This window comes from Centruroides vittatus, unplaced genomic scaffold (genome assembly GCF_030686945.1).
Source record: "Centruroides vittatus isolate TY-2023 unplaced genomic scaffold, ASM3068694v2 contig_329, whole genome shotgun sequence".
In the NCBI taxonomy this organism is placed as follows: domain Eukaryota; kingdom Metazoa; phylum Arthropoda; class Arachnida; order Scorpiones; family Buthidae; genus Centruroides; species Centruroides vittatus.
In genome coordinates, this window is record NW_027122113.1 from 1594025 (window position 1) to 1621367 (window position 27343).

The 27343-nt window shown below is 32.0% G+C and overlaps 1 protein-coding gene across 6 annotated transcripts in view; it reads left to right on the top strand.

Moving 5' to 3' along the window:
- The first annotated feature begins 9 nt into the window (after window positions 1-9).
- The window catches only part of LOC136973753 (pre-B-cell leukemia transcription factor 1-like), a 134410-nt gene continuing 107076 nt past the window's right edge, over window positions 10-27343 (top strand). For 2 of the 6 annotated variants that reach the window (XM_067268502.1, XM_067268505.1), the window contains exons 1-2: window positions 11-423; window positions 503-576. In XM_067268502.1, coding sequence (XP_067124603.1) covers window positions 194-423; window positions 503-576 — 304 coding nt within the window. In that variant the 5' untranslated portion in view covers window positions 11-193. Of the gene's footprint in view, window positions 424-502; window positions 577-27343 lie in introns of all 6 variants that reach the window. The other 4 variants (XM_067268506.1, XM_067268504.1, XM_067268503.1 and 1 more) reach the window with 3 other exon arrangements.

Below are 27343 nucleotides of genomic sequence, written 5' to 3' on the forward strand. Positions count from 1 at the left end.
GTACAACCCACTTGAGTCGTTTGGTTGCTTGTGTGTGTGTGTCAAAAGTATTCCCAATCAAAACAGTCAATTACTGGTGCGGGTTATAGATACAGTGTGTGTTTTATGGATCTAAATGTATATGTGCTGCGTTGAGACGTTTGCGGTTTCGTGACAGGGTGTTGGTGACGTACGTTTTTGTGTCTTCAAAGGCATGGACGACCAACAAAGAATGATGCATCCTGTATCGCAACATCCATCTGTGAGCATGGCCGGGCATGTTGTGCCCCAACACGGTTATGGCATCCCACCACAAACACATACTGTGGATCCTACGTCTCAACAGCCACAGCCCGACCAAGAACCGCGTAAACACGATATATCGGAGATCTTACAACAGATCATGAATATCACAGACCAGAGCTTAGACGAAGCGCAAGCGAGGTAAGCGTAACACCCGCGCCCGTAACCGGTGTGACGTTAGGTGTACACTCAGTAACGACAGTTTTATATTATTTCGCAGGAAACACACGTTGAATTGTCATCGTATGAAACCGGCACTGTTCAGCGTTCTTTGTGAAATCAAGGAGAAAACAGGTTAGTCTGCTGTAAGCCGCCATGTTGGCTGCTAGTCGGTTCTTCCATTGTTTCTTCGCCGGCAGGTAGACGTAATGCGGACGGCGTTCGCCACTTCCGTTCGCCGTCGACTTTTCGGAACTCGTGTACGCGCTACCGGGCCACCCCCCGACGCGATTAGCTTACGTACGAATGTGCACGCGCTCCGATTCCATGCGCCACCCCCTAATCACATTCTTGTCCCTCGTATAAATTCGTAGGGCTCGAATTTTACTATCGCCACACCGTCTTAAATTTTTTTCTTATTTTTATCTCACCATTAAGTCCTTCTAGAATTATTTCTGCGTCGTAACTCTCGTGCGTACGCAATTTTTAATTAAAAAAGAAAAAAAATCAAAAGCGTACTTGTATACGTACAGTACCTGTTGCAACAGATGCGTTCGGTATTCTTAATGCCAAACTTTTGTCCCAGTCGTGTTTTTGTCGCTAGCGTTTTAATATGTATATATATACATACATACATATATAAATGGCAACACGGCCTATCGTTACGTTCACGCGTGGGGCGCTTATAAATATATATACACTATATATATAAATAACATACAGTAATCGCCAGACATTAAGCCCATCACTCCCCACTTACAAACTATTAAAAGGGGGGTTATGTTAGTTCCACTAATTACTCCCCGTTTAAACATCCATTAAGAGCAATAAATTCGTGAATGAAAAAAAAAGCAAAGAAAAAGTGAAACAAGTTAAAAGGGATGCAAAATGCCTAGTTTTAATGTCGCTTTTGTCACCCCGACCCGCAGAAGTTTGTGTTGCGCCCTTCCATTCTTGTGAACGTCCCCGCTTTGTATATGCTTCTACTCAACTCAGCTGTTTTGGCGTCATTCGGGGGGACTTAAATATTGCTTTTAACTTTCTTTGTTTGTTTAATGTTAGTAAAAATAGGTTGTTGCAAATATATTTTAAAAGACGAAAAGAAAATAAGTATGTGTATATGTATATATATATATGTGTATGTATTTTTTTATTTTATTTTATTTTTGTTTTTTTTCTATCCCCTTGTTTCCGCCCCTCTCCTCCGCCTAAAAATCTCTTACAAAGCAATCTAGAAAACAAAACATGAAAATATTTGGTCGAAATTTTTAGTTGAACAAAATCGTTTTGTCAAAACAGAAGCAATTCCAGTTTCTGATTTCTGCCGTTCCGGGCGCTTTGATCGCCTATACTACTGACTTTCTCTTGGATAAATGGAAATGTTCGTTTTATTCATTCATTCGGGTCTTGGATTCTTTCAACCGTTTGCACGAAATATGGAAGTTGTATTTCAGATGGACGTAAGGAAATACAAGAAAAATCTTTCGGCATGTGAATGAAATAGTTGATAAAAGTAGACCCCGTATATATGCCATACAATACATACACACATGCAAAAAAAGTCCCCTTCAAACTTTCAGAAAATATTTTTAAAAAAATACATTTTCTTCATGTTTACCATATAAGGAAATAATTTCCATATAAGGTTCTAATTATGCAGAATTTTAATAAAACGTGATTTGTTCCGTTTGTTAAAAACGGAAATTTATTATTATTTTATTGCCAATTATATAAAAATGTATACATCAATATGTAAATTAATGTACAGTATCTGTAAAATTTCTCCATTTGTTTCTAAATTTAAATGGATTATATCTGTAAACGGAAGGAAGTATCTGGATGATATCCGTATTATTATATTTAGATATCTATATTAAGTTATAAAATATATATATTCAGTTTCTGGATCAAAGAACGAAAATTAACTTTTTTTCCTATAGTAAAAAAATAAAATTTTTCAAGTTGTACGTAGGCCTATACGTTACCAGGTATTTTTAAGTAGAAAATTGTACTCTAATAAGATTTAAAAAAATGCGTGTTAGATGCAGATGAATTATTTAATATCTAAGAAACGTCCTAGTTTTTTGAGAAGAAAAAAAATAAATAAAAAGGAATAAATCGCAAAGGAGAAGAGCAAAATATGCAAAAGAACTAATTTTCGTGCGAATAAATAAAAATCAGATTAGATATGCTGACACGGGACCGATGAAATATTTGGGATGTTGATGGATGCATCTATAATGAAAATCCTATAGTCTAGTAAAGTTTGTAGTTCCGATCATCTCATTTCATTATGTGGGCTGACAGGTCTGTGCAATAACAGGAACAGAGTTCAGAGAGAACTCAGCGGGTGTTCTAAACCTACTTTCTGACTTCCTTTCCAAAACATTCAGGCCACGTATTGCCGATCTATAGCCTAGGCCGCAACCTATACCAACAAGGCCTGGTAGCGAGTTTTTGTGGACGAGCAAAGCGATCTAAAAATATGTACACTCCAAAGAGGATGGAATCAAAAATTTGCGTAACGATAACTGAAGTTTTTAATATATACATATATAAAAAGAGACGTGATACGGGTTCGTCATTCGCTTCTCCCACGCTTTGTCACGTTAGGTTCACTTGTTGGACACACGGAGGGTGTTCAGATAAGACGATATCCGGGTGCTCTACCCACTTTAAATTCTCATTGTCGCACGTCTGACCACGTATAGAACAAAGTTAAACCCTGTACGAAGTTAGCGGCTCTTCTATCCGAGTGCTGTCAGATATAGTTAGCGACAACAGTATGCATAAAGATGGGGGCGCATTCAGTTCACTTTTGGATCCCACCTCTGGTCATCGCTTGATGACCTGTTCATCCATCATGGGTCCCTATATACGCCATCCGTGCTTCTGACAGCCTGTGCGTTACTGTGTCCCTGTAGCATCAATTGTGGCTAACCTTAACAACTGCTGTGTTTGTTTACCGGCCAACCTTGTTCATTGTATCCACTTTACTTAGGTCACTCTATCTATGTTCACCAGTCAATAGATTCAAACCATTATGGAGTAAGTTTGACCTGTATCATTTAATTTACAGAAGGCTTTTCTATTCTCTAGCGATTGTTAAGCTACCAATTGATGTGGCGAATTTCCGTTCTATCAGCTAGTTTACTCGCTAAAGTACAAACAAAACTTTATGTAGTGGCGAATTGGCCTATAGGCCCGGCATTAAATTAGTTAATTCCTAAAATCGATCATCGATTCAAACGACTAATTCGATTTGTATCGGTTCGGCCATCTTTTAAATCGAATTATTGTATTCGATGTAATATCTAAATTGTTCGACATTGTATTTAACCAACGATTATCTAAAAACTATTATTAATTATTATTATTATTAAAGTCTGTAAGATAACTCGACAGGAAATATTAAGATAAAAAGCTTTAAGGTGAGATTATGTGTACAGGACGCTCGTAGGCCTTGATGTCTAAATGGAAAGAACGTCTAGATTTATAAAATTAGGTTGATATTTTTGACTATATTTAATTTTTTTATTTTTTTTTATCTTTCTATAAAGTTGCATTCAATGTAAAAACGTTTACACTTAAAAATAGCAAAGAGGGAAGTAGTGTGTGATGAATTATTGCAGTTGAATTTTCCTTGTCTGTCAAAAGATGTCCACTTGAATAACAACCATAGTGTTCATTGTTTCTAGTTGTGGGTCAATAATTAAGCATATATTACTGTCTTTCAAAGGCCATCACTGAATGACATATCTAAAAAATAATAATTAAAAAAAATGCGAATATATCTCTTAACCTTAAACTCGTTACTAATCATTTAAAATTGACGAATCAGTGACGAATACAGAAATTCAAATTCTTATTTTTGTACATTTCATTTAGTAGTTTTAACGGCCTTCGGTACTTAAAATATTAAATGTTATGCAACTCTTACAATTTGCAAAATATTTTAAAATAAAATATTCTTTTATAACATAAGACATGCATCGTTATAAGATAAGAATTTCACAAATTATGAAAATTCTCTGGTTACGTCACGAAAGTGAGTAATCCAATTCCCAAAATTTAAAGTGGAGAGAGAAGAAGAAAAAAAGTTAGTTTAAGGATAAATATTTAAAAAAGAGTTTCATTAATATTTATCTTAACAAATTGATTGTTAAATCTCTTCAACTATTTAAGATTTTTCCATTTATAAATACATTGTTTATAATGACTCACGGCTTTATAAAAGATAACCTTAAATCTGTTAAGAAGGCCTTGGACCGTTGGATGTTTGTGAATAGACCTCTGAGAACTCATTTCTGACATAAACATCTGTAACCCCGATAACTAGTACGTCTTTAGAATTCAAAATACAAACATCATCATCTTTAGAAGGAAGGGGGATATAAAGAGAAAAAATTTCTAACTCACCTTTTAGTAAATTGTCCTAGACGAGGTTTTAACCTGTGACCTCTTCACTCCGAGAGAGATTTGACAGAAATCTATGTAGCGAAACCACTTCAGTAGGTGTTGGTTTTCAAGTTTAAATGATGCAAAACCAAAAGTAATGCTTTGGTCAAACTGATTTCTAAAGTAACCCAATGGCTGGAAAGGCTAATTTAGTTAGAAAAGACCCTTTTCTGATTGTTTTGATCTTTAATTTTTATGGCCTACAGAATATAAATTGCTGATTTCTTTTACTTTTTTTTTCTCCTTCTCTCTGTCTCTCTCTCTATGGTGCAAAGTTTAATGGCGAAGAAACGAGCGAAATGTTGTAAAAAATTTATCGTTTAACCATCGAAGAGATGATAACCACATTCGCGCTTATGATAGAAGAGTTTTAATTGTTAAATTATAAAAAATATGCTTTTTTAAGTTGCGTAAGAAACTTACAAAATTACCAATAAACTGAACTAAAGTCTAGTCTCATAGCGACAAAGGTTGAGATGATGTAAGATAACCCCTACGAGCACTGTATCGTGGTAACAGGGGGATGATATTTGTTTATCAGTTCATTTTCCTACTTGTTTCGGTTTTTGAATTATAATTGTGATAATGCTCGGTGTTTCTAAAATAGTTTTTATAGCGATCAACAAGAGGGTTAAATTAGATACAATTTATTCCGCACCGTTTCTTCACAATCATCGTTTGAAAACAAGCAACTACCCACTTACAAAGTCGTTTTGGCAACAGATGAAAACGTTGACTTCCATCAAAGAAGGGTATCCGCGATGGAGCATTTTACGGGTTCTCTACCGATTTGGATTCTTTCTACTTTATTTCCGTTTATACCCGGAAAGAAATGCATCTCCCCTTCACTACACTTTTATTCTTCAACGATTTAGAATGCTGTTAAATTGAAAAAAAAGTGCTCATTCACCCCCATCACCTCTTAGCAATTTCTGATCAAACACTCCAGTAATTTCAGATCAAACACCATTAATAAATAAGGAAACGTAGAGTAGAGTGTATTTTTTCCCGAGTGTTTAATAAGTAAATATGTTTTTTTTTTAGAACCATATAAACGCGTTTATTAATTTTCAATTAAGAACCCCGCTCTACCGTCTTTTAAGTAGGAACGATGTTGCCTGTTGACTAAAGATGGCCGCTTTATTATTATTTCATAGCCTAGAGGTATTTTATTGATCAGGGGGATCTTTCATTGAAAGATTGTTCCTGCCATCAGAGGGAAACATTCCAGATGACCCTGCCATAGATAGAAATATCATTGAAAATCCTGCTGGTGAGAAATATCATTGCCAATGTAAGGTAATCAATCTCTTAACTTTATATATATATAAACTATACCCTACTTTTCAATCCGGTTATTTTCAAAAAAAATAAAAAATCCTTAAAATTTTTTTTTGATTTATATAAATCTAACAAACAATTTTATCTCTTAACAATTGGGGTATTTTTTCGATACAAAAACCTCATCTAGTTTATTGTCTCGTGGCCTTACAAGGCCACCGAAAGGTGACATTTTTTTCTGTACTTTTTTTTAATCGAATATCGATTAACATAATCGATTTATTCGATTATTTTATCGATCTAAGAGTAAGATTGATTGATAAATGTTAAAGTGGTGCCGCTTTATAATGTCCTTTCTACAAGTTTTTGCATAATCATGAATAAGAATTCTGCTCATGAATTAATTTCTCCCCCCCTAATTTGAATAACCTTTCTAGAAAGTGATTCCCTCTAGCGGTAACTTACTACACTATCTTTTTTTTATATTATGTATATGTATGTTTTTTTTTAATGCTTTTCTGAACTTCTTAATGTTAATCATGTTCAATGTTTAGTAAGAAAAATACGCTTTCTATTATAAAATTCCAGAAATTTGACTTCGTTAGGAGTCTAAAGAACACACATACAATTTCCTTTCTCTGCGTTTTATTCTGGAAGAAGACTCCCCACTGACAAAATCTTGACCCAACCCTCATTCCTAGGATACGACCTCAGGCAAAAATAAAAATAAAAAAAAAGAAGAAGAAAGTTGCTTCTTCTGGACATTTCTCGCCAAGATAATTTTGAATAAATGCAATATATTTTTTTAAATATATGTTTTTTATATTAAAGAAGCGCCTTTTAAATAATAATCTAAGGAAAAAGTTTAGTTAACGCCATCTTCATTTATTGAAAATTGTGTATAAATCTTAAACTCCATGGAAAAACTTACAATTTCAGGATTTTTCTTTAAATTTTGCTAGTAAAATCCTGAAATTTTAGGAATTCTCTTGAGATTTTTTTCAACGTCGAGTCGTTTAACTGATACTTAAATATATAAAAAATAAATTTTAATATAATTTTAATGAGGAATTAATTAAATAAAATTATAATTTAGTCGTAAAACATTGTTCTTTAAAGTAGTTTAAGTGTGAATTTTAGTATTCAGAGTTGAGCAAAGTGTATAGATCCTATATTTTGAAGCAAATTTAGATGTATTGCATGCAAAATTAATTTTTTTTTTAATTAAAAATTTGCTTTAAAAAGTCAAATTAAACTTTATGTTAAGTTTCTTTCGTTGAATTTTTAAAATTTCCTTAAAAAATTCTTATAAAAAACTCAAAAAGAAATTTAAAACTACAAAAAATTAACTCGAATAATTAGACAAAGTTGTAATTTAAATTAGCTAAACCTTATAAATTTTTCGTAAATGAAGATGATGAAACTTCGCCTTATGTAATATAAAACTTCGAGACGAATATAATATTACGGTTCAAAGGTCAAGCGCTAGAAAAAAAATTCAAGAAAAAAAAAAAAGAAAGAAAGAAGATTCATTATAGGGCACATACCGACTAAATATAGGAAGTTAAATATGTTGTCTTTATAGGAACTGATCTTCAGACCAAAATTTGTTTTAATTAAATTTCAAATTAAATAACATTAATCCTTGCTTAAAGTTTAGTTAAGCGCATAAAATACCCCTACACACACTATAAAATGCTAATGTATGTATATGAACAGAATATTCGTGACTTACAAAGCTGAATTTATTGAATTGATTACCCCGTTTCGAAGAATGGAGTGGTGAAGTTTTTAGAAAGAAAAAAAAAATAATTATATATATTATATATATTATATATTATCAAGACAGGATTGACCTAATGTTTACAAAAGAAGATATCTGGATCCCGAGCGGTGTTTCTTTCCTCTACGACAAATCTATCCGTTTTCAGTGCACACCCCACTTGTCAGAACACAATCCTATCAATCATAAGCGTTCAACATGAGGGACATCCCTATGTATATAGTCAAATGGGGGAGTTGTCAATGTTGGATTTTAACAAGTCCCTCTTCTAGATTAACTTTCTGTATGTTGCAAGGGCGTTTCGTTGCTGAAGATTAAGGATTTCTATCTTCATAACTCCACAGTTATTGTTAAGGATTTACAACTCGTACTTTTATTTGTTTCAATGTTTTCCTTATTCCATCCTGTGCTACATATGTTATGCATTACAATGAATTCCTTCTGTTTCCTGATTGTTTTGACGTGATAACTTTATTAAATTATAATTACACGTTTATTATCGAATGGTTTTTAAGTTTATCTTGCAGAATTTTACACTTTTAAAGTTGGTACGAACTAAAGTTTTAGGGTAGAAAGATGAGTGCTGGTGTAAGAAAGACGTTTTTTTTAATGCAAATTATTAATGATTTAGGAGCTTAAAATATACACAAAAATTGTTTTATGCTTTAAAATATTCAATATTCAATTATATTTATATTATATATTATGTTGCCTGGTTTTATTTTTCATTTTTATCTTCCATGTTTCCTTGTTCTTATCAGAATGTATATCTGCACTAACATTGTAAGAACTATACATTCAATTCTATTTCGTGTTTAGTTGTAGTTTATATTGTCTTTTAATTTAGGAGCCAAGATTTCCTCAAAGTGTTTTGTAAAAAATTCTAGCTAAATTGAATTCTCGTTTGACGTCAGTAGCATATTTATTAAAATAAAAAAAAAATATTATCATTCCTCGATATCATTAACTAAAACTTATGATGTTGCTTATAGCGTGTTTTAATGTTAATAAATTATTAAAAATATATTTTTATTGCTTAAAACAATTCGCATTCCATTAGACGGCCTTTAATAACTCATTCCATCGACGATTTAGTAGTAAATTTAAGATGTTTTACTCCTCCAAACTACTACACACCTGCAGCTCGAAGCACTCCCTACGTATTAGGAACACGCAAAATGTAACTTATCTAAGCGCCTTCCAGTATAAAACGCGTGTAGGCCTTCGAGAAAGGGCCTTAAACGAATTAATTCGAAGGCCTAGTAGTGACAAAGGCCTCAGGATAAGACAGAAAGTAACAACGTACGTTTTTTTTATCATAGTTTCAATTTTACTGCTGATATATAGCCAGTTAAAGAGCCATAAATTATAACATGTCGTAAATCATATTGATGTCATTATGACGTTTTAATGTCATACAAAATAGTCATATTCTCTTGTTTATAATTCCAGGACGAAACTAATGATTAGGTAAATCTGGATACGTATTTACTTTTTAAACAACTCATTTACGCGTATCAGAAACTAAAATATATATTTTTTAATCTTTACTACGAGACCGGTTGCAGACATATAGATTCATACATAAAGATTCATAAAATTAAACGATAGGTTGAGATAGTTCGATATAAATAAGGAAAAATCGAATCAAAGTATTTCAAGATGGCCGCCTCCATCAGAGACATATGACGGAAAATATTAAATTTCGAAGCCATCTATATTTGGTGGCTCCTCAACAGAGAGAGAAATATAAAAAAGAATCTTCTTTCTTCAGTCGCAGATTGTAGTACTTCACTCTTGCCAATTTATGTCCTCCAGATTGATTGGATTTGGTAGGATTTTAACCAATATCTTATATCGTGCCTAATTCCCCCCTTTTGCTTTTTTTTTTCTTTCTTTTTTTTTTGGCTTTTTTTGATGTTTTCACCTTTTCTTTGATGCCAAGATGGGAAAGGAGAAAATATGAAGAATGAAGGTTGACGGTTGGCGATTAGATTTGAACCTTTCCAATGTGATAAAGAGGAATGGTCTTTCGAATCAATTCCTTTTCAATTTCCAATTGCTTTAAGCAAGTCTTGTTAAGTTCTTCGAATCTTGTTTTTTGTTGTCATGATGCTCTCAAAACCATGCTGATTGCATTCGAATCCATTAGCATCTTATGCTTCTTTATGCTCAGTTTTTTTAACTAATATTCGATATTTTCTTAGAAATGTTTGTTATTTTAACATATTTTCTTATAAATTATTGAAGTTTATTAGAAATTTGACATCAAATTTTGAGTTATTTGAATCCAAAAAAAAAGAAAAAAAAAAACAACTCGAAATTTAAGATATTAAAAATCTTGTTTATATTGATGTACTTAAATTGAATAAATTTTAAAGTTTTTTTTAATTTATTTACTCCTTTAAATAAAATTTTGAATTTTAAATGTTTAATAAATCTAAGTTTTAATAAATTTTGCAATTTCTTTTGGAGTTTAAGAAGGCGCATCCCAGATTTTAAAGTCGTATTAGGTTTGTTTCTATCGAAAAAATTCGTTTAAAAACATTGAAAACCATTTAATTTTTATGCAAAATTGATTATTAACATAATCTTTTGTTTTGAATTTATTTTATAATAAATTTTGAGTTGTTTTTAAGTCTTCAAAAATCTCAGTTTTATGATTTACTACTTATTAATTAATAATTAAAAAAAACATTTATCCTGAATATTATTAAATTGGTCCAAATTATTTTGTAAACTAAATTCATGAGTTTAAAACTAATGATTCGATGAAATTATCAGCTTATTTTTAAAGTTAATTTTGAATATTTCAGCTTTGAAGTAACTACTTCCATCATGTTAAATTAGTTAGATCCGGTTTTGATAAGAGCTTTAAACAAATAAATAAACACAATTTAACAAAATGAATTGTTTTTCTAGCTTCTAAATTAGATAAATTACACGTAAAGTATAATAGGCCTACTATTATCCTCTTAGCACTGTTGTAACCACGTGCTACAAAAGTAACTTTCGAAAAAAATATATATATATATAATATATTATATATATACAAAATTTATCATAATTTTGACAAATTAACGATTGAAAATAATTAATTTAATTGTTAAAAAGTCAAAAAACGCATCGAGAAACATCTAAATTTTGTAAATATTTAATTATTTTAACGTTTTGTAACCATCTTAACCATCCGAAACACGCTCGAATCCTAGTAAAAAAACGGATTTTTAAGTAATTATATTTGATTTTTTAAACGTATTTACGACTCAATAACGATTTTTAGAAGTGTCAAAATTTATAATTTTGTTTCTTTTTTTACATATTTAATAACAAAGATTAAATCATTCGAAAAAAGTAGAATAAATATTCAAAGACGTGGTCTTTTTTGAATTTCGTTAACTTGAATAAAACTTAATAAGAACTTTGATATTCATTAAAATTAGTAAATTTTTTTGATTTTTTTTTACTTCTTCTTCGTCTTCTAATAAATTAATTGTTTTTGTCATTTTAATTTACTCTTTTCATAAGAATGAACCTTTTACTATTTCCTATATTCAGTCTTTATTAAAAGGCATTGTTCGTATAATTAGCTAGATTTAAAAATAAAAATATATTTATAAGAATCAAAACTAATTAGAAACTTTCATTCTATGTCTTGTTTTTTTAATTATTTTATTTTTATTTTTTTAAGGGGGAAAAAATAACAAGAAAGAAATCTCCTTGCGATAATTGGGATTCTGTTTGTTTATAAATTTCACTAATTGAAAGTTTAAAATTGTCTTAATTTTACGTTAAAATTAAATTAGTTGCTTTGTTCATTTAAATTCGGTTTCAATGATTTAATTATTTTTTAATTTTTAAATAAATTTGCTTAGTTCTATTTTTTTTTTTTTTTTAGAAAAGAAAGTTTCAAAGTTGCAGAAATGCATTAGTTTAAACAGAAAATCAATCATCTTAAAACTTTTTAAAGTTAATTGCGTTTAAAATGTCGGCCTATACGATAATTTATTATTATTTTTATTATTTAGTAAGTTATAAGATTATTATTTAAGTAAATAATTAAAAAAATAATACGAAATTCTTAGTTTGGGACGGTGTTTTTTTTTAATGATTTTAGTAGTGCATACTTCGTATTGCTCTTAACATTCAGCTTTATTTCTAAATTTCTGTTAAGTTTAATGAAATAGCTTTTTTAATAAATTAAACTTTATCTAATTTACTTTTATTTCGTAAATTTTAAATTTCTAGTTTAAGAAACTGAGCATTCTTTCTCACTCCGAAACGTTAAGCTACTCATCTGTTTACGTCGAAAGTACTCACTTCAACTGTTCTGAAACTTATTCAGACTTAATTCTTGACAAAATTTTGGATTATAAATGCTTAAGTAACTCGCTTTTAAGATTTTTAAGCATTTCTCTATTCGTTCTAGCAATAAATTTTAACTTTTTAAGCGTTCAAGAAATTCATTTACGTGTTACTTCTAAGCTTTCCCAAACTCAATTCAGCATATTTTTAATTGCTGAAAGCAATTTAACTTGGCCAAATATTCTCTAAATGTTTTAAAAAATTCAGTGTTAACCGCTGGCCAGATGACTTTTTTAGTCGATTTTGAAGTTTTCATAACTTACTTTAAGTAAATAAATGCTTGTATCGGGGTCTACACTTCTCAGTTTTTAATATGAAGCATTTAATTTACTATTTTTATGCTCGATATGGATAAATTATTAATTCTAAACCAGCAAAGACTTTTATAACGTTAATAATAGATCTTCTATTGCTTATACTTATGTTATTAAAGTGTTTTATTGTAGACTTTGCCACCCTTACATATTTATTTTTTGGATGAAATATATGAATTTATTGAGTTTCATTCAAGGACATAGCTCCTATCTTTAAACTTCAATAAAGTCCTGCTATCGTATGATATTACTATTACTAAAATTTCTAATACTTTCACAGATTCCTTGTGTTATTGGTGTTATTGCTGTTATACTTTCAAAGCTGTAAATTGAATTTCAACGTTCGTTTAAGGCTTTTGTTTTCTATAATACATTGCAAGCCGAATACTCTTGATTGTGTAGTGTCTATAGGAGTTATATTATGTGTAGGCCTTCGTATCAAAAAGTAATTGATACAATAGGCCTTTCGTGGCTAGAATAGGCCTCTCCATTCAAGCTCTATTCGAACTCAAGCCTTATTCTAGGCCCCGTTTAAGGATTTGAACTGCCCGTTCGAACCTTATTCTGCTCTATATTGTTATCTACGTGTTATTGGCACGCCTGTGGCAAGGTTAGAAAGATTTTCACATTTTTATCACTCTCAGCCAGCTTATCCGTGTTTAAAATGTCACCAGGCCTATACCTATTTCACCATACTTCAAATTTTTAATGCATATTTTGACATTAATATCTAACTCTGTTCAAATATTATGTGACTAAAGCATGTTGCTACGCTTTACATAATAGATGAATTGTCCTTGTATAGCGTTATTTATGCCTATTTTCTGATATATCCTTGTTGGATTTAGTGAAACTTTTGGCCGAGTTGTAGTGTTATAAAACCATTAAACGGGGGGTTTTCTCATCGACATAATTCTTGACGATAAGATAGACCTTGGTCGATCATCTTTCAATTGCTGCTGTTGTAGTAATTGGTGTCAGGCTGTGTCAATATCTGCTCGGACTCATCGATTTTTAGTCTGGATGTGGGATTCACCAGCTGCCAATGGATGGGTTTTCCTTGTTAAACTTATAACGCGTCATTTATCGCCTACTAATTTTTTCTCGACTCGAGACAGAAAAGTAAAAGACAAAAAAATAAACTAGAAAAATATCTATTTATATTTATTAAAATTGAGTCCTCCCTATATCTATGATGTCTACCCATAATATTCGCGCTTCTATACCTTCATCAAACCTGGCGATTCTTTAGAATTATCCCTTAAAATTTGCTTTTTAACCGATCAATTTCCATTCTCTTCGTCATTCTACGTACACGCGTTACTAATCTATATATTTGTTCTTGTTTACGTCATCAATATATGTGTTTGATGCTATCTACGTCATCGTTATACGCTCTTGACGTTTTGACACATCATCGCCACGTGCTCACACATAATCGACATATGCGTTTCGTCATAATAATGTGTGTCTCGACGTCATTTTTTTAATTGTCCATTTCGGCCTCCGTCAACGTTTTTTTCTGGTCGTCATTTCCTAAATTGTCATTATCGTGTGACGCGTTCTACCGATTTCCTTTTCGTCATCGTTATTTGATTAGTCGAGTTCGATTACGAGGATTATAACGATGTTTGCTTACTGAATTAAACTTATTCTTATCTGTATCGATGCCTTTTCCATCATTATCCTTTTAAATACCTTACAAGATCCAATTTTAATCAACGATTCGTCAGATAAATGTATCAATAAAGTTTAAGATGGGCTGGCGGATCTCACAGAATTGCCGAAACTCATCGAGTAATGATCGATTTCTGTGCATCACTATAAACGTTATAGAATTAAAGCATTAATATACCAAGAAGAACACAAACAAGACCGTCGGAGAGTTTAATATTTAGGAAAAAAGCACCGAAAGTAAATATTATTATTGTTGTAAGTAAGTAGGTTCTCTCTTTACAGTGAATTCATTTTCTTAACGTTATGAAATGATGTGACCTCGTTTGGAAGGAAAGTTCAAATTTAAATCCACACACCCCCTAAGTAGATTAGCTTGGTGTGAGGGAGGGGATGCTATTTCGTTTCTAAGGCAATTATATCAACTATCCCCACCTCCCATCCAAAAACTAGATGAGTTCTTTTTGTAAATCGCCCAAAAACTTATTCAATGAAGCTCTAGGGACCTCTCCCATTATTGTATCAGTACGGGATAACTAAAAATATCCGAAAAACAAAACTACTTAGCATACAACATATCGATAATGACAATAGCAACAACCAGGTGGGAATTGTCAGGAAAAAAACTACATTTACAAGCTTGTAATTATTGTTAGCACGTTGTTAACCCCTAAGTAACATTTTGCGCACGTACCGATATTATTTATCACCTATAATATTTACAGTTGACTACTTGTCGGGATCGACTTTCGAGACCTTTAAAATAAAAAGGACGATTTTGTTGTTCGTTGCCGTATTATCCGTTATTATCTGGTCTCTTTCGTCTACCTTGACCTTAACAGGCCACTTCTCGGTCCGAGGTGTCAAATTGCTTCTTTATCTAGTTCACCCCTCTACCCAGAGAACGGGACAGACGATCCAGGAACGACAAAGTGATACAACAGATTGTCGTCGAACAAAACTGTTAGACTTGTTTACATTGTACGTGGATGGAAACTTGTTCATCCCGTGATCCTTACAAGATAACGTCTTTTTTCGTGTTTACTTTATACGTTAACTTTAAAATTTACCCCCTACGAAAAAAAATCTATTTACAATGTTTCAAATTGAAAATATCTCGAGGATAAAGACATCGATTATCCTTATTTTAAAATTTAGATCTCTCCTTTCCTTTCTGTTTAAACGTTAAGAATGGCGTTTGTTTAAATGCAGAAAACAGAGGGGGACGGTAAAAAAAGGCATTCTTTTATTTGTAAATTCGATGTTTTTGGCAAAGCTTAGGAATTTTCGAGCAGTAGTCGGTAGCGACATGATTGTGACGATGGAAGCAATGATGCTGTTTAGCATACTAATAGATGCAGCTATCCACCCAGACTCCAGTAAGGACGGGAGGGTGGAAAAAAAAAAATATCCAACAGAAACGAATTTATAAGCTAATGAGAATAACCCGAGGCAAAGCTGGACTAGAACTTGGACAGATGCTATCTGATGAGTGTTACGAGCCCCAGCAACTTATGGAAATATTTAGACAAAACTATGTGTTACATAAATTGCAACGAGGCTCCATTCATCGAGCCAACTCGATTAAAATTAAATTCTTCAATCTGTGGCATTTAACAGCTTTCTTTTTTTTAAGAAAATGGATTTATTAATTAGTATACTGTTCAATTGTCGTTACGACAGTTTGCGGGTGGTTGTAAAGTAACGTAACGTTACATAACAAACGACATAATCGTGGAATGTCAGATAGCGCGAAGCGTAGACGTGTCCATAATTGATACTGCCAACTTCGCCAGATGATCTATCTATGTGGACAATTCGTAATACGCCCTTTTCTGACTTAACATCTCTAAGCATTATCATCAACAAGTGACACACACACACGCAGCTACATACCCTGCTCGATGGGGCAAGTTGGACTCACCCGGTTGTGTTTCCGGAGAGGGGGACATTTGTCATCTCTTGGTACTCCCTCTCTTCGGACAGTGTGGGTGGTGTGATCCTGGAACCGTTTGCCACCCCTCACGTATCTGTATAACTTCAACAGAGAAAATGTGAAAAACGAAACATAAAAAAGATTTTTCTATATATATATATATAAGTCTTGTTTTGCCACAATAGTTATTTTCTCGTGTCTAGCTTTCTGATTTAATATCTAGAACGAAGACAGCTTGTCAACTAAAGAAATTATATACAGTACATCAACTTGATGTATTTATAGATTGCGCTTCATCCCGTGAAAACGGATTAGTGTAATATTTATTTATTTAATTTTTATCTTAAAAATTTGATCTGATATTACTACTATAGAGAGGGGATTGATAGATCAGTATAGACATATGGACGTTCGTTTTAAAGACTCGGTAAAGTCGATACCATAGCTTTTTAAGGCTTGAAAAGTGATTAAAGTTTTAAAAATCTGACTCCATTTCAGCTTCTAAAAATCCTCATCTTATCCACTCATCAGGGAGGATTATTCAGTTGCGTATGTAATTTTTTAAAATAAAAAAATATCACGAATAAACAGAGATAATAATGTATAAAAAATATCCTATTAATTTAATTGCTAATTATAATTTTTTAAATTTTTTACGAAAGAAAGAAAGAGAGAGAGCGAGAAGCCCATCTGTCAAAGGATTGTAATTTGAAAAGTTAATTTGTTTCAGTAGATAAACATACCGGAGTCATCCAGTTCAACATTCTTTCGGCAACCAAGCAAAGAAGGATCTCGTGTGTCCATTTATTTGGTCTCTACTGGGTAGGGTCATTCTCAATATGTTTCACCTCTCATCATCTTTACTTTTGTTTCGCGGACAGTATACGTGAGGGAATGTCGTCTTGCATATATTCTTACTTCACAGACTTTATACTGATCTGCTTTTATGAAAAAAGGGGGGTCCCGAACTTGTTTATAGGCCAAACACCATGGAAATTATTATCATTTTACTCTGCCCCTTTACATTTTTTTCCACTGTTATATAATACCCCCATACGTGAGATTTTCAACAACAAAAAAAATGTTTCTCGGCTTAGTTAAAAAGAAATTATCTTCGACCTTTCTATAGAATGTTATCTTCAAAAAAAACGTTAATATTTATGAATTAATCATGTTTGTCGTTAACGATTTTAAGAAATAATAAAAGAAAAAAAAATTATTAAAAATTTGTAAAAGTAAACAATTTTTCATAAATTAATTAAAGTTTATAATTATCAAAAAAAAAAAAAAATTATAAGTTTAATGATTTTCTTCTTTTATTAACAGCTTTTCTAGTAAATTATAAGATTTTTTGATTGTTTAAATTTATATTCTTCTTATTATTTTTTTATGATAAGAGGCCGAAAATTTGTAAAATATAGTAAAATATTTTAATGATGTTTAAAAGTGTAGATAATATATTTAAAGTAATGACGATCTGTTCTCGTGTTCAAATTTTTTAATGGCCAATTATTAAATTTACGCAATAATTTTAAGCCTGTAAAAAAAAACCCTTATCTTAAAATTAGAATTTTTAAGTAATATTTAATGTTGATTTTTCTTAAATTTTACACATTAACAAATTAGATATATTTGAAATCGTAGGAATGTCTTCAAAGCGATTCTTTCCCTGTTTAACAATCCGTGTCTGTCTAAATATAATGATTACTATTTCTCGCATCATTTTTTCGTTTTCCTTGACCTCTAAGTCTCTTCCCCGTGATGGTTGGAACGTTCTTCATCCACCCCACAAGTTTGTTTATAAGAATACAAGGCACTAGGATATAGAACAAAGCATCCATTCATGGCAAGATCCTCTTAATGATGGCAGTAGTTTTTTTTCTTTTTACTTTTTTGAGCTAAAAACCTATCCAGTTTAAACATGGAGGTAGGGAAAAGAATTTTGAGATCGTTGCCATTCTTGTCTTATTTTGGAAAGTGTGTTCTCCTGTTTGTACTCTTAATGAAATTCCTGGCAACATTAACTCCGGTGAGGGATAACTGCCTCATCTAATTACCTCCCTTACTCCAAGCTTATTTTTCACTTCGTTACTCAGTTAATTATTAAAACAATCCTTTCTACAACAAAAGACGATTTTCTGAGGGGTTGAATCCTGTTAATTCCGTGTTTTTACACACTTAAACGAAAAAATTAATTAAAAAAGTTTAAATAGTAGCAAAACTTCATTTAAAAAAAAATTAAGTAAAAGAGATCCTCGAAACTGTTCTATACTGTTGCTTAAAAGTGAAATTTTTATCGAAATATATTTACCACTTCACTAAATTTAACAATAACATTGGCTACATTGGTTAGCTGTTGGGTATTTTGTGAATCTTTTCTGTAACTTAACACCGTTGCCAGAGGAGGGGGAGCATCCCAAATGTTAGTGTATTGGGCCATGTGGTGCGAATACTCAGTTCGGATTACTATTTTGTACCAGGACCTGGCAGAAACTGTGCAATGCCCCATTTACAACTTCCTTCTTACATATAACCATTGGAAGTAGTTATGACCTGGAAATTGAGTTCGACAACTAAACCAAATGTTACTAGTTTTTGTGTTTTTTAAATGAAAATTTAAAAATTTTTAAAGCTTGATAGTCGTAATTTTTTGTATAAAAATATATTTTAATGAGTTCATTTGGCAGCTACGTGCAAAATTGTCGTGACAAGCGAGTTGCATTCGGAATTTCTTGGCTCTATTCTGTAACACGGAATGCTCTAACTCATATTAATGAGCTGTTGGACGTATACCTTTGTCATTCGTTATGTTGTTGCAATAATTCAAATCTCTACAAGATATTAAGAATATATTTTTTCTTTAAAAAAATGATGAAAAATTGAAATTTTGGGAATTTCTATTAAGATAAAGATGGAGAATTGCCTTCGAAACGAGCGCATTAACTCATTATTAATACGTCCTAAAGAGGAGCTAACTTATCGAAATTCAAGTTTAACAATTAACTTATGACTTGAACTCAACAGGATTTATAACGGACGAGGTTAGAAGTTGCCTACTTATTGGTTAATCTGTCGAGTTTAACCACAGTCTGTGTCAACTATTGAGTTACCGGGATTTCCACCTATCTTTCCGGTTATTGACATAGAGACTGTAATGTGCATCGGACACGTCACGCAATTTATATTTTGCAACCCCCCTCGTGATCGGTCACGTCAAAGCTGTTAAATTTTACGAGTTACGACGGGTTATTTTGAAAACTGATTGTAAATTGCTGCCGATCAAATACACTTTGCAATAAACAGAAAGGTGAGACTGTTAAAGTTGAACATTCAGTTCTGCCTGTTTCTCTTCTTTAAACAATTTTTCAACTGTTGGTTTTTGGAAAGAAAGAGCTTATTTTTGATATTTTTTAATGCAAGAAATTCTTTAGAAATAATTGGAAACGATTATTTGGTGTCATAACAACGATGCGTTAATAATTTCATATGGATTTGTCTGAAAATAGAATTTTTTTTAAGTACGTAAAATACCTCAGTTTTGTAAGATTTCGCTCCGATTTAACTTGATAAGGTGGTATTTTACTCTAGTATTTAATGAATTTATGTAAAAAATAAACACTAGACATCCAGTTTATAATATTTTCGACATAAAAAAGTCGTTAAAAACATTTAAATTGCTAAATTAACTGCAATTAAACATATCCGTTATAATTAAATATTTAATTGCGATTAACTTCTTTAATTACAATTAAATTTTGAAATTGATTGAAATTTATACAAATCGATTTCATAATTTAACTGAAATCGATTAAAATTATTAGAAACCGTTCAGAAATTGACAATTTTTCTAACAGTTAATTTAATTAGCTCAATAACAATGTACGAAATGTACAGATACTTTAAATGGGATAAAATTTAAACAGAATTGAAAAACTTAAACAACCGATTTTAATAATAATAATAATAATAATAATAAAGGAAAGAGGGGAGAAAAAAGAATATTGTGGCGAACATAAGTTTCTCAGAAAGAAACTGGAAGATTCTGTTTGAGACGTCACCTTTCGCACCTTTATAAGAAGTGGGTAATCTAGGATCACATATCTTTATTAACGTCATCTTGGGCATTAATAATTAAACATGTGGAAGAATATAATTTACGATATCAAGGATTTAACACGATGTGCATTTTTCTAACAGTATTTACTGGAAACCGCGTAAAAGTCAATAACCTATAAATGATTATGCTTGTACCGTGACAAGAGGCTTTCAACTCACTCTGGCTGCAAGGCGTTGTTAAGTATCCGTTTTCTGCATATACTACAATCCCTGGCAGATTAAAGTCAAACACAAACCCCAGTTACTTTCCGAATACATGATTGACTGCCTTCGCATTGGATGGCTTATTTTGGCAAAATCTTCACATTAATGTCACTTGGAGGATTTTCGAATTTGAGTTAAGAGAATTATGATTGCCATCGTTTAACCGCCCTCGTAAAAAATTGTAATTATTATTTTGAACTATCGTATCTCTTCGTGCATGCCACTAATCCTTGCGTTTGTTTAGCCCTTACGATACTGTAACCCTGGATAAACCCATATAAAACCTTTCTTTTTATTTATATCGTGAACTTTAATTGAATTTCAAGTGCGCTTACTGAAGGTTCGATTCTTAAATTTTGTTTTCTATCTCCTGTAGTGATCCGTGCGTTAATTCAACCCATGTCAGGCTAGAGCAATGGATAAACAGAAGAAATAGAAGTGCCTGATTTATGTTTTGTCTCCATTTCTTAGAATTTCTATGTGTGATCCTCCTAAATTTTCTTTATCCTGAATTCCTGAATTAGTTTATCCTGGTGATATTCGAGCCTAAACTGCAGAAAAGTGTTTATTGGATCAAGATCCAAGAAACTTTTTCTTTCACGAGTCATTTTAATAGGACTTCATACACACTCGTAGAACTTCAGAAATTTTCTTTATCTCTTCTTATAATCATCTCGTCCCCTAGCTCTTATGATAATGAAGCAGTGGATAAACTGTAATTTCTAAAGTTCATTCAAGGCATGATTATTACCTTAAAGATATTTTTCTACGTTATCTAGGACTTTATTTTTTCTATCACTATTTATATTATGATTCTTAATTTACTAGGACTTTTACTAGACTCGATCCTTCAAAATTTTCTTTTCTTTTGTGAAGAAAGCTAAGGCTTTATGATTGAAGTCTTTTTACATTAAACCAATCGAAGTGAATACTTGAGGGAGTATAACCCATCTACTATTCCTAAAAGTTGTTTTTTTCCCTTCTTCCTTCCTCTCTTTCGTTACATGTAGGAGGTCTATGTTTAGTGGTGATAGTAGGACCATACACTCAAAAAATATACATAAAAAAATACGAAAAGTGCGAGTGTTTGTAAAAATAAGAAAAAAATTCAGATTTTACTTCTATAGGATTTTAAAATGGATTCGGCATTTTCCCTCAGGGTTTAGGATAGATGTAACTCCAAATAACAGCTCTTTTCTCTCTTTTTTTCCCTTTACTTTGGAAGATTTTTGTATCGTTTTCTGTACTTTCTACCCTGGGGAAGTCTGATATATATATATATGTATGTATGTATATATATATTTTTTTTTTACTATTCGTAACATGAATGGTTTGTGATTGTTCAAAACGCATTATTCCATACGCCATACTAAGAATATTGAGAAGGATGTTAAGATTTTGGCTTTTCTATATCTCGTCCCAGTATCAATTCATCTTGGATGGTAGAAGTCTATGAATTAAAAACAGCGATTTTTAAGACATTTTAGGGATATTTTAAACTGTTTTTTGACAATTTCTAATTATCTTCTAAACTCTTCAAGTGATATGACACCGACAAACTTAAGTAAAAAAGCAAATAACAAAAAAAAAACATATAATCAAGAACCACTCATTCAATTTAACACCCTCGAAAATTTTCTTTTTCTTCACCTGACTCAAAGAAGTATTTTTAGCTAAGTCGTATGCAATAAGCCAGCTTATCCTGTAATTCTATCCCGTGTCTGAGTTTGTTTTAGAATTCTTTTTTCGTATCCGGCCCTTTATAAAATTTTGATTTCCGACGATCAATTTTAACAAATTCAAACCGAATTTTCCCTCAGTTTTCGAGTCTCCTTAAGCTCTTTCCTCGTCTTTTTGGAATGATTTTTGTTAAGAACTCGCGCCAAGTTCTGTAATTATTAAACTTAAAAACAACAACAACACCCCCATAAGTTTGTAGAAAAATAAATAATACGAGATTAGTTTTGTAGAGAGTGATGAGGATGCGGAATCAGTTGCCATGACGATCGGATAAGTCGCGGCGGCTACCAAATGTCACATCGTCACCTCGAGAGGTCAACGCATGGCCGTAGGGGCCACGGGCATGGTTTAAAAATCGTGGACCCCCACATTGTTCGTAGCGCCATCTTTTGAGGCAGTCCAGAACTAGTGTCATTCCTGACAGAATTGTTATTTATGATTGTTAATCACTGATAAAAATGCAATGTAGCGAAACCGAGGCACGAGCTACCGGGTGTGGTCGAAATGATTACATCCGCCCATTTGGTCGTTCTTTAAAAGGGATAAGGCTCAGTCTATATATCAAACAACTGTTTATAATGAAACACTAATAAAAGAATCTGATTGCTTTCGATGGAAATCGTCGAATGGATAATTTTTTCCCTCCCTCCAACTCTGCTTTTTTTCCCCTTTCTTTCTTTCTTTTCTTTGCTTCCGATTAATCACATATTGTATGATTTCTGGTCACGCCTTCAAATTTTGTATTCCCTAATTCCTTCTTCATATATTTTCTTCGAAATTTATCTACTTACTTCTTAGGTACTCTCTCCCTTGTATGAAGTTTCTCTGCTTTTATTCAAGTATTCTACGTGATTTGCTAAATTCTTTTTATTTGTTTATAACTCGCAATCTTTTATGTTTATGTCTAGTATAGTTCATAGATTAAATTTTATGGAATTTGGATATTAATAAGAATCGTAATTTCCTGTTGTTGATTCTTTTTATTTTAAATGTATTTAATACGAAATTTTTGAAATATATAATTCTATTTTGTTAAGTTTCGTGAGGTTAATTCGCTTTGTCTCTACTTAAATTCAGGTGGTCAGAATAAATCTACCTGTTCGGATTGGTCAGTTTGAATCTAGTTATTGGTCAAATTGGACAATGAAATCTGCATTACAGGACCAAATAATCGGTTTGAATTCATCCCCGCTGGATCCTTGTAATCATTTCTTGATGGATCAATTAAATCTTTGTAGTTTCCATTGGACTTACAAAGAATATTTAACTGATCTTCTTGGATCCAGATGATCAGTTTGACCATACAAAAGTACAGATTCGATTTAGATTTATCTCTTTTTATATTTAAATGATCGGTATTACATATAATATCTCACGAGAGTTTATATTGAAACGATTCTCATATAGGTTCCATGTGACCAATTTGAATTATCTCTATATAGCTTCTAATGAATTTATTCCATATAATAGATTCAAATGGTCAGTATCAATTATCTATATATATAGCCAATTTATCACGTACATAAATTGAAATGGTCAGTTTGATTTATTGCCCGTATAATGATCGGTTTGGATTTTTTTTTCTCCGCAGATTAGAATGGTCAATTTGAATTCGGCTGTCATAAATTTCAAGTGGCCAGTTTGTATTTAAGATGGGATCTCATGCAACAAAGTATGGAAAATTGACAGGCCTACGCGTATATTTCGAAATTGAGTTCAAACTAATAGTAGCTTACATGAGAAATTTTTCTACGTGTAAGCTGATAATTTGTTTACCTTCGTATAAACAAATACTCATACTTTTAGATCTGGTTTTGTACCAGAAATCATCTAAAATTAAATTTTTTTAATGGTTAATAAAGCATAAAAGTCTTTCCAGACGGTTATTTAGCATATAAGAGGTCTTTTAATTAACGTTTTATTAGTTAGCTGTAGTTAAATATTCTTTAATAAGCGTCTGTCAAATAGTTCGATCTTCGACTCGCACACCTGACAGGTAATAAAGACACCCTTACCTAGCAACAATAATCAATCATTATAGATTCTATTGAACCATTTTGATGTATTTATTTAATCGATTTTAATGGAAGTTTCGTCTAGAATTAATGAATATTTTTCGTTTCAATATCTTCTTAACTTACGCCATTTGGCCCGGGGGATCTTTATACTTTCTCTCTCTACACTCATCCCTTATTCTTTTAGCGAAGTCGCCGGTCACGTGACGCACGATGTTATCATTAGGGTGGACTAAACGAGACTTGGCCTCACTGTCAAAATCGTGACGTCAATATATAAGTGTTTCTGCTGAACCATTTTAGGTGTTCGGTTTGATTGTAAATTAGAATGCAAATTTATTTAATTTTTTTTCTTTTTTTAAGATGGTCTCTGGAAAATTATTGCTCCAGAGATAAAAATTTAAAATATAGGTTTGATTAACTTGATTTGAATGCTTAATTTGTATTTTTCTATATAGTAATTTAAAAAAAGAAGAAGATAGTTAGATGGTATTTAATTCGTTCGTTCGTTTGTCTATCCAATGAATCTCACGAGAATTAATTGAATTGAAGATTCGAAATTTTAAGGGTTTCTTCTGGAGCCCAATACAAACTTGCATAGTACTTTTAGTAGATCCGTATATAATTTTTTAACGTAGGCCCTATATATATCGAAACAGCTTTCGAATAATTATACGAGGAATAAATTGATATAGATTGTTGGAAACTTAAGGATTATTTTAAACATCAAACACTTAGAATTAAGGTAAAAGTTCGCTAAACAATTTATTCAAAAAGCTCACCATTGAAACAATCTACAAGTAATTAACTACTCTGTCTCGTTTCTTTACCCCGCTTAGTCAATCACAGCTTATTCTATAATAAATAAATTTCTTAATTTAAAAAGAAAAAGGATCCACAGCACGAGTTAAGCAACGGGTAATTTGAATCAATTTGAAAGCACGTAAACCAACAGGCATTCATAACACCTACTGCACTGCAAAGCTATAAACGAGACTCAAGTGTTTGATAATGTCATAATTATGTCAAGCGAAATAGGTTAGGAGTGAAATCTTACTTCGGGCGATAAAATGTTCTCGTGACTTCGATGTTTAATACAGAAACGGTGAGGGACATGTTTCCCTATGCACAACAGTCGACATGTTGAATGGGGAGATCAACGAATCTATACGGGTATAGATCAAGAAGGGCTTCTCTTTACGACTTCTCATGTCTACGTTCGACCCACTATATCTTCTAGTTATATTATACTTTAAACACGTCAGGTGTTTATTAATTCTACCAAAAAAAAGAAAGAAAAAAAACACTCGGAATCGCTCCACACTTAACTCCACGTTATGTAAATTAGGTAAGAAATAATACAATTTCTTGGAATTGGGATTTAAAAAATGCAATAATTATTATTCTGGGATATTCCAAGAACACGTGATTGACCTGGAAAGTATGAAGGAAAAAAAAAAGATTGTGATTTTATTCAAGTGCCTACTCCGATTCAAATCTCTATAAAATAGGATGGATTAAGCTTTTAACATGTACCACGCCTACAAACAACGCTATTAACTTGTCAAGGGGCAAAACAAAAGAAAAAAAAAATAAAAGAAAAAGAACCGCCTTGTCTACACTTCAAGATCTTGATATTATTGACTTAATTATGCTTAAGGTATAATAACATTTTAAACAAGTTCAATGTACCGAAACGTGAGGAAGTTGGAGACTTTTTATTTTATTTTTTTTCTCTTCTAGAGTTTATATTTATGTGTATCTCTATGGGAAATAGTCAAAAAAATCTTCACAAATTAAGATTTTTATGCCTTTATGGTAACAATTTGTGCTCGGTTTTATAGTAATTTGCAGAGTATTTTTATGTTAGAATTATGCTACTGTGAGGAAAATTAATGTATTTTTTTTGTTTGTTTGTTTGTTTTTTTTTGGAAAAAATCCTGAGAGATTGTCATCAAAAATTTCAACGTTTATTTAATTATATAACAATAAAAAAGGCTATTATATCGTAAAAGAAAAGTATTACTTCGATGCTTAATCATTACATTAAAGCGTTTAAAAAAACTAGGGGTCGCTAATTTGTGACGTAAAAGATTTTCTCCCTCGATTAGCCAATGGTAGGATCGGATTCGGTCACGTGACGTGGATTCTATGTCGTCTCGCTTCTAGTGCTCGTAAAAGTTTTATGACACTATAAACAATATTCACGTTCTTCATTAAAGCTTGTGCCAAAAGAGCGAGAAAAATGTGACATTTTCAGAACTTGTACTGCCGACAGTTGACATTTCTTATCGCTTTTAATTGTCTTATTTCGTGTTAAGGACGTTCGACTATATAAAACCAATTTGTCCGAATTAATGCTATTCCAGCGTTATATCGAACGTGATTCGATTTAACGTCGGCTTCGATCGGGACGAGTTTTTTTAGTTCGGACGATTTCGCTATCCAACCGGTAGCTCGCGATCGCCGAAGAAGTCGAGATTCGCATTCGATTTACATTACAAGAGACTAGCCAGCGAGGAAAGGTTGAGAAGCTCCGTCTGAAGTTAGCAAAAACGTGTTTAAAAGGCATTAAAACGAATCTGTTGGATAATTTTACGATTAAAAACTTTAAAATATGAAGCGAAATTAACCACAAATCGGATGATTTAATTTGTTACTGAGGTAACACCGTATTGCACAGCTGTGCTGTTAAAGCCGTGCAACATTGGTGTTACCCTAGTAACAACCGGTATGCGGGGTTAACCGGTTTGGTCACGTGACCAGACGTGGTCGGCGATTAGATACTACCGTTCCATACAGACACCCGGCGAATAGGAAAAAAAAGAAATAAAATAAAATAGAAAGAAGAGGGACAAGGATCATTTTTCTTTTCTTTTATTCTTTTTAATTAAGGTTGTAGATAACGGACGGTAGAGGGCATACAAAGTCAAGACATACCCCCGGTTGGATGTTTGATTTATATACAGCTGTCGAGATAAACATCTCGACAGCATTTACAAAGACGACTAAACAT